Below are 9,192 nucleotides of genomic sequence, written 5' to 3'. Positions count from 1 at the left end.
TGTAACAGGCAGGCTCCTCGTGGAGTGCAATGAGAGGCAGGTGATTAGAGCGTTGGACTAGTTAACCGTAAGGTTGCAAGATTGAATCCCCGAGCTGACAAGGTAAAAATGTGTCGTTCTGCCCCTGAACAAGGCAGTTAACCCACCGTTCCTAGGCCGTCATTGAAAATAAGAATGTGTTCTTAACTGACTTGCCTAGTTAAATAAAGGCAATTATTTTTCTTTTTAATCGGCCTTATCGGTGTCCAAAAATACCGATTTCCAATTAATCGGTCGACCTCTAGATGAAACCTAGCCCATCTCCTGTGGCCTGACCCTGGGCCTGGTCATACACCACAACACCCCCAACCCTTGATGAAAATGTGTGAAATCTCTGGTGATGTCCCAGGGATCAGCGTTGTAGGTAGAGGTCGACCGAATTATGATTTTTCAACGCCGATACCTATTATTGGAGGACCAAAAGTGCTGTTTGAATGAATGCTTACGAATCTGCTGCTGCCAACCACCGCTCAATCAGACTGCTCTATCAAATATCAAATCATAGACTTAATTATAATATAATAAACACACAGAAATACGAGCCTTGGGTTATTAATATGGTCAAATCCGGGAAACCTATTATTTCGAAAACAAAACATTTATTCTTTCAGTGAAATACGGAACCGTTCCATATTTGATCTAACGGGTGGCAACCGTAAGTCTAAATATTGCTGTTACATTGCACAGAATTCAATGTTATGTCATAATAATGTAAATCCTGGCAAATTTATCACGGTCTTTGTTAGGAAGAAATGGTCTTCACATAGTTCGCAATGAGCCAGGCAGCTCAAACTGCTGCATATACCCTGACTCTGCTTTCACGGAACGCAAGAGAAGTGACATAATTAGTTAATATTGCCTGCTAACATTAATTTATTTTAACTAAATATGCAGGTTTAAAAAAATATATACTTGTATTGATTTTAAGAAACGCATTGACGTTTATGGTTCGGTACTTTGGTGCAACAACTGCTTTTTTATTATTAGTATTATCATCAACCATGTGTAGTTAACTAGTGATTATGTTAAGATTGATTGTTTTTTAAAAGATAAGTTTAATGCTAGCTAGCAACTTACCTTGGCTTATTGCTGCACTTGCGTAACAGGTGGTGAACCCTGCCACGCAGGCTTCTCGTAGAGTGCAATGTAATCGGCTATAGTCCGATTACATTGTCGATAACCGATTGTTATGAAAACTTGAAATCGGCCCTAATTAATGAGCCATGCCGATTAATCGGTCAACCTCTAGTTGTAGGCTCTGAGCCCAAACTGTTTTCATCCATGCATATAATTTAGTGTGTGTGTGTGTGGGACAGGGATTCATAGAGAGGTGCCACCTATTGCTCCATACTGAGGAAGGGGAGAGCGAGAAATCTGAGACAGGCTTCAAACGAAGAGTCGAGTTTCACAACCTGGTGCAGAACAGGAAGCTAGGCTTAACACTGGAAGCAAACCAACATCAGGAAATGAACACATATTAAAACCTGTAAGAATGTAGTCTGCAAATACACAGTATATTATTGGATTGAAATAACACAAATGCATTGTGTGATTGATTTGTACAATGACGGTTGATACTCCCCATGCCTTAGGTGAGATACCTATAAGTCAGTGTGATTCTGTTCCTAGGCCATCATTGAAAATAAGAATTCTAGATCACTATTAGGAAGCTTCTTTCTCCAGCCCGAGGAGTGAAATGAGAAGAATTTGGTGCTCTGCTGTATCTCAGCAGGGTTCCCAGTTCTCAGAAGACCCTTACCTGGTTGAAGCTGTAACTATGTTGCTACCCCCGCCCCCCTCTCTGTCTCTCCCCTCACCTTTCCCATTCCTCTACTGAGGAGAGCGGTGCAGGAAAAGGGATGAATATGTCATGTCAACAGTAATCAAATCTCCCTGTAACAAGGCTTACCTCATGTCTGTGTTTTGGGCTGGGAGAATAACGACCCCAGTTCCCATAGCTCAACCAGGGGTCACATTGCTCTGTTTAGCAAAAGTAAGGACTTCTTAATTTGCAAGAATATCTAGGATCTCGTAAATGAGATCATTTGACCCAAAATATGAACTTAGTGCTTGGTTTTCACATTCATTACAGCTTGAAAAGCTAATGTACTTTTTCTGGTATGCAAAATGAATTATTTGTAGGTTAAAAAGAGTGCTGGGCTTCCAGATATTGTCCCGGTCATACCTCTCTCTGCGTTGAGATTTTTCCCCTGTTGTTCATTTAACATTCTAAACTTTTGATCATGAAAAAAACAAACATATACAAGTGAAGCTTTTAGCAATCACTCTTCAAAAACCATTTGCCCCAGAGGATATGAGATACTTGAGAGATAAAAGAAAAGAAGTAGTTGAGGCCAAATGGTAGAGAGGACTGGGAATAGACGGAGAGAGACGTTGAGTGATAAAACGCAGTGAGTGGATGTGTGTGTTATCTGAAGCTGAAAGTATACAGCAGCGTTCTATTTCTTTCCCAGCTTAATGACTTCCCTCCACTTACTATGGTGCTTATGACCCTGTTCCCTCTCTCGTCAATACAGCACCACCTGTTTCATTCCTCTGTCTCCTTTTCTGGCAATATTGCTCTTTCTTTCTCTAGCTCTCTTATCTTTTCCCTCTACTTTATCCCACCATCCCTCCATTTCAAATTCCTTCTCTCGCTCTCTGACTAAAATTCCTTTGTTGCTATATTTAATTTACCATTGATGTGTTTGGTTATCGTTTAGAGTTGAAGGTTTACATACATAAATCCAGGTTGTGTATGTTTGAGTGCTGGGAAGTCCTTTTCGTCAGTACTGAAAGCTGTCTGGTTGTGATTTATGTGGGTAGTCTGGTTGTACTCAGCACAGGTAAAGCCGAGATTCGCTATGATATACAGTAATTAAGCAATAAGGCCCGAGGAGGTGTGGTATATGGCCAATATACCACAGCTAAGGAGTGCCTGGATACAGCCCTGAGCCGTGGTATATTGACCATATACCACAAACCCCCGAGGTGCCTTAATGCTATTATAAACTGGTTACCAACATTATTAGAACAGCACAAAGTACTATTTTGTCATACCCATGGTACACGATCTGATAAACCAACATTCAGGACTCCAACCACCCAGTTTATAATATATCATTCTATTCTGGTAATCTACTTTTTTTTTTTTTTACTCTGTGTGTGCTGGGTTGTGCAAATGTGTTCCTCCTCCGTGTTGTTTCTCATCGGTCTGAGTGGCTTTGGTTTAGTGCTGTGGAGCAAAAGCTATAACTCTCCTTGCCATTCCATCCTGAAGGCACATTGGGGCAATGCCAATAGTCTAGACCTGTGGACCTTGACACACAGCGCCTCTGCCGCAACAGGAGCTGATGCAGTGGAGCACACAGGAACCACGTTGGATGGGAGGCTATCTTGGATTGCTGCAGTCTGCTTCAGCGTGGACATGGTTAGGGAGCTGAGATGAATGTTGGTGGATGAACTTGACTTCACATGGCCGCTTGTCAGTCTGATTGGCTTTTATCTAAACAATCTGTATCTTAAATGTACTACACGTCAACCCCCCCCCCCCCGAGACTCATAAACAGCTTTTCAATAGATGATCTATAAAAGCACTACTCAAAGTGAAATTCTGTTGTATCAGCTTTTTTAACCAGTGAGGGCGTTTTAGCCAGCATTAGCACTGTCAGGCCGTTTGAGAGCCCTCAATAGATTTGACACTGGGCTGAAAAATCATGTGGCTTCCATGGTGCGAGTGGCACGTGTTGATCACGTCACATGCTGCAATGTCAACCATGTTTTCGTTTTAGTATTGATATGTCTGTGCAAATGTATGACGCCCCTGACACATGGTGTTTACAGTGTTATTGACGTCACTATGACTGACCCCAGTCACATGTAAAGTCTTGTAAGCTTTCCAACCTAAATGCCTTAAAAGGGTTAGGACAAAGTGGTTTATCTGCTATGTATTGTGGTGTGGGACATACGTCTTGAGTTATGATTATGTGTTTCGGATTTAAATCGAGAAAAATAAAAGACTAGTAGTCGGGCAGCTCAGCTTGCCAAGGTAAACCCCCAGAGTCTAAAATCACACACTGTGTCTGTACCGTCTGCAAAGGTCTGAGCGTATCGTACAACATGGTGGTTTTGAGGGTACGGTGTTTTAGGAGCAAATTGAAACCGTATGTTGTCTTGAAGAGATGGAGCATGAATAAGTCTTTATGTTACTGGAGTGGTAAGAGTTCAACATCCGTTGGTGACAGAAAACTTCTAGAAGAACGTTTAGAAGTTCACCAAAGGTGATTGACAGTCTAGGGAACATGCATTTGCTACAGCACTTCCGCCACTGAGACGATGTCCTGGGATGTTCGGTCTGATACGATGTCTATGTGAATGTTGGGTCACCTTTACTTGTCATACCTTTTGACCTCTATCCTCTTCACCCTCAGGTCCACACCAAGTTCCACTGTCGCCAGGCCCACGCCCCAGGAACAGACACCTCCTGTCTCACCTTCTCCTACGACGGGACAACACTGGCCTCTCGAGGAGGTGGGATCTATCAGCCTGCCTCACTACCTACCCATTTCCTCCTTACTACAGTACACCACCAGTATAACATGGACATCAGTGTTGCCTGACTGTGCGTTCAACAACACTGTACTGTAGCTCTGTGCCTGTGTGTGTATACGTTGGAGCGAGTCCCTCTGCCCCAGCCCTGACCCCATGCTTTCAGGGGAGATGTCATGTCTGAACACGCATCCACAAGTCTGTTGTTTCTGCGGGGAAAGAGCTCATCTCTTCCCCAAAGTGCAAATAAAGACAGCCAGTCTGTCACCATCAGCGAAGCTGTGCAGCACACATGCAGATCTTCCATACACAGAAGCAGAGGGGTTTCCTCCGTCTTGGCGTGTGTTCTGTTCTAGCCGTACGTCCCTCTGAGTGGGCTGTATGCTTGGCCCGCGATGCCTCAGCCTTAGATCATGCCTGTGTTGACTCTCTCATCAGGGTGCCAGTGTTCCTTAACCATTATAGTTCCCCGTAAGGTCACTGTTGCGTTAAGAACGAACTGTATTTTACTGTACATGACTGACCAGACTGTGTGACCTATGGTAAATAACACAGGAGAGAGTTGTGCACCGTGAAATAATTACAATACCTCTTGAATAACTTCCATTTTCTCTGCCAGGTGATGACACTCTAAAGACCTGGGACATCCGTAACTTCAAGAAGCCTCTGAATGTGGCTACAGGGCTTTCCGCCTTCTTCTCCATGTGAGTACTCCTGTCGTTATTCCCTTGATTAATCATTGGTGATTTGAACACCCTATATGGGATTTCCTGTGATTACTTTAATATAACTGGTTGGTACTACCTACATGTGCAGGGTACAGTTCCTGAGAACAACTGAAGGACATGACTTTAAAAAAAAAAAATGTGCTTGTCTAGTATCAGCTGGCTGAAGTGTGGTGTGTGACTGTGTCCCGAACAGGACAGACTGCTGTTTCAGCCCTGATGACAAGCTGCTGGTGACGGGGACGTCGGTGAAGAAGGACGAGGGAAACGGGAAGCTGGTGTTCTTTGACAGAGCCTCCTTCCAGAAGGTTTATGAGATAGATGTCACCAACGCGGTGAGAAACATTATTTAACTCTGACTGCAACACTAAAAACATTCATTTATGTAGATTGCAACAGAGGCAGTATTGCAGACTTACCTAGAAAGTCCCTGAAATGTCATTTCCTCTCAGGATTTGGGGTTTGTCCTTGTGTTCCATCTTAAAACTCTCCTACATCAGTGTAAGCTCTCATTTGGGCAGGAAATAAGTCTTGTCTGTTCAGATTAAGGGGTTTAAGGTAATTTCCCATTTAACCCAAGATTAATTATCCCCAGCAGGGGTTAGAGCTACTTTACAACCACTACTGTGACTGTACAGGCAGGATAGGAGGGTTATCCTGGGGAATAGTGCACACTGCTGAACTCTATTAGTAAGTTCTGATACTGTAGATACTGCTGAACTCTATTAGTAAGTTCTGATACTGTAGATACTGCTGAACTCTTAGTAAGTTCTGATACTGTAGATACTGCTGAACTCTTAGTAAGTTCTGATACTGTAGATACTGCTGAACTCTATTAGTAAGTTCTGATACTGTAGATACTGCTGAACTCTTAGTAAGTTCTGATACTGTAGATACTGCTGAACTATATTAGTAAGTTCTGATACTGTAGATACTGCTGAACTCTTAGTAAGTTCTGATACTGTAGATACTCCTGAACTCTTAGTAAGTTCTGATACTGTAGATACTGCTGAACTCTATTAGTACGTTCTGATACTGTAGATACTGCTGAACTCTATTAGTACGTTCTGATACTGTAGATACTGCTTAACTCTTAGTACGTTCTGATACTGTAGATACTGCTGAACTCTTAGTAAGTTCTAATACTGTAGATACTCCTGAACTATATTAGTAAGTTCTGATACTGTAGATACTGCTGAACTCTTAGTAAGTTCTGATACTGTAGATCAGGGGTGTCAAAGTCAAATGGACGGAGGGCCAAATAAAAAAATCAGCTACAAGACGAGGGCCGGACTGTTCGAATGTTCATTGAAAAATTTTTAAATGACGCATATAGTCTAGTGAACCTAATTGAACCTACTGAAAACCTAACAAATATATTACAATATGATCAGATAAATAAAGCAATATTTTCTTATGGCTCTGTCAGTAATCTTTAATTTTCAACAGACACAAAAGACAAATTTCCTTTATATAAATATCCCCATAACATGAACATTAAATGAAAGAAACCGGTATTCAAGGCACCATCAGTAGACTATATTTTCTATTTTAGCAAAAGTGGGCTAAATTTACTTCAAAGAAAAAACAATAATAGCAATTTTCTATCATCCACTCAAATGAAATATTTTTAAAATATAATTGGATTGAAATACAAAAAAATAAAGTGCAAAAATCTATTAATCAAAAACAACACTTTGTTTAAGGAGAAGTAACATGCAGTGAAAACAAATATTAAATTTTAACTTTTAAACTTGAACTGAGTAAAAACTCTAAATATGTGATTGCACAGTAATGTTCACTTGTTTGAGGTTGAGGGTGATACTTGGTGGTGTCCCATCTTTTCCACAAGTTCATCAATGTTCGGGGTAAGGCTCTGAGCTGAAGAAATCCTCAGAATTGAGTGGAGGTGTTCAGCAGTAAGTCGACTTCTGTGTGATGTTTTGTTCAGGTTCATCAAAGAAAACAGTTGTTCACACAGGTATGTGCTGCCAAACATAGACAACGTTTGAGCAGCCTGGATGCGCAGCTGGGGCATTGTGCCGGGGAGGAAACGGGCGAACTCCGCAGCACCCACTGCCGCATATTTTGCCCTCAGTGCATCATTGCATTGGAGGTCAATCAACTCCATTTGGAGGTTTGGTGGTGAGCTTTCCACGTCAACAGCAAATGGGTTACCGAGCAGTTCCAACCTGCTTTTTTGTGCTTCAAAGTCAGCAAATCGGCGTCGAAAGTCAGCGGCAAGCATACCTATTTTATCAGCCAACTGTGTGCTCGGGAACGCACTGGTAGAGAGCTTCTCTTTCATGGTCTGGCAGCTGGGAAAGTGGCTCAAATTTTCTTTCCGCATCTGCGTCTCCCACAGAGTCAGTTTGGTTTTAAATGCCTTCACTGTACTGTACATATCAGAGATGACACGATCCCGACCCTGCAGCTGCAAGTTTATTGCATTCAGATGACTCGTAATGTCACACAGAAAAGCCATTTCACACAGAAACATTTCGTCTCGGAGTTGTGTTGTGTCTTTCCCTTTGCTGTCCAAGAACAGACAAATCTCCTCACGAAGCTCGAAACATCTTTGAAGCACCTTTCCCTGGCTTAGCCATCGCACCTCTGTGTGATAAGGCAAATCACCATGCTCCGTTTCTAACTCCGTCAGAAATGCCTTGAACTGGCGGTGATTCAAACCTTTGGCTCTGATAAAGTTAACTGTGCGCGTGATGATGCTCATTACATGCTCCATTTTCAAGGCTTTACCGCACAACGCTTCCTGGTGTATGATACAATGATAAGCTGTCAGCTCACCTGTCGCGTTTTCCTCTTGCATCTTTTCCCGTATCTTCGCCACCAGTCCGCTCCTGTGTCCACACATCGCAGGTGCTCCGTCGGTTGTCAAACCCACGAGTTTTTCCCAAGGCAGCTCCATCTCATTTACACATCTTGACACCTCTTCATACAAATCATGCCCCGTAGTTGTGCCATGCATAGGACGTAAAGCCAAAAACTCCTCTGTCACGCTTAGGTTGGAGTCCACTCCGCGGATGAAAATTGACAACTGGGCAATGTCAGAAATGTCGGTGCTCTCATCCACAGCCAAGGAATATGCAATAAAATCTTTTCCCTTTTTCACAAGCTGCTCTTTTAGATTGATGGACAACTGGTCTACTCTCTCGGCAATGGTGTTTCTGCTCAGACTCACATTTAAAAAGAGTTGCCTTTTTTCTGGGCAAACTTCGTCACAAACTTTAATCATGCAGTTTTTGATGAAATCCCCCTCCGTAAATGGCCGGGCTGATTTAGCGATCTCTTCTGCCAAAATAAAACTGGCCTTGACAGCAGCCTGGCCTTGTGATTTGGCTTTTTTGAACAGAGCCTGTCGAGATTTGAGGCCTCGTTTTAATTCCTCTGCCTTTTGTAGCCTTTGTTCCATGTCCATATTCTTGTTTTTGTCCGCGTGTTTCGTTTCATAATGTCGTCTCAGATTATACTCTTTCAGTACCGCCACACTTTCTCCACACAGAAGACACACAGGTTTTCCAGCTACCTTCGTGAACATATACTCCGACTCCCACCTTGTTTGAAACCCCCGGTTCTCAGTATCCACCTTCCGTTTTGCCATTTTTGATGGGTATCTGAAAGTTAATTTTACTGTGATGCTGACGACTGCTGTGCCAATAAATATTGAAATGAAGCAGCCTACTGCTCGGTGCGTCACCTTTGCATTGTGGGAAATGTAGTATTGGTGCGTGTAAAAGATCTGCGGGCTGCCGGCTTGCTGCGGGCCGGTTCTAATAATAAATCAAGATCATCCCAGGGGCCGTAAAAAACCTTCTTGCGGGCCGGATGTGGCCCGCGGGCCTTGACTCTGACATATGTGCTG

At 42.7% G+C, this 9,192-nt stretch overlaps 1 protein-coding gene across 1 annotated transcript; it reads left to right on the top strand.

Moving 5' to 3' along the window:
* Positions 1-4,158: 4,158 nt before the first annotated feature.
* Positions 4,159-5,647, top strand: LOC139401485 (WD repeat-containing protein 70-like; the record flags this gene model as incomplete). The annotated part of the gene is made up of 4 exons (XM_071145702.1): positions 4,159-4,173; positions 4,470-4,569; positions 5,207-5,291; positions 5,509-5,647. Coding segments are annotated over exons 1-4 (339 nt in total), but the record flags the coding sequence as incomplete, so codon positions are not given.
* Between the last annotated feature and the right edge of the window lie 3,545 nt (positions 5,648-9,192).

Source organism: Oncorhynchus clarkii, unplaced genomic scaffold, assembly GCF_045791955.1.
Source record: "Oncorhynchus clarkii lewisi isolate Uvic-CL-2024 unplaced genomic scaffold, UVic_Ocla_1.0 unplaced_contig_13560_pilon_pilon, whole genome shotgun sequence".
NCBI classification, from domain to species: domain Eukaryota; kingdom Metazoa; phylum Chordata; class Actinopteri; order Salmoniformes; family Salmonidae; genus Oncorhynchus; species Oncorhynchus clarkii.
Note: the sequence above shows the minus strand (reverse complement) of the source record. Positions and strands in the feature narration are given on the sequence as shown.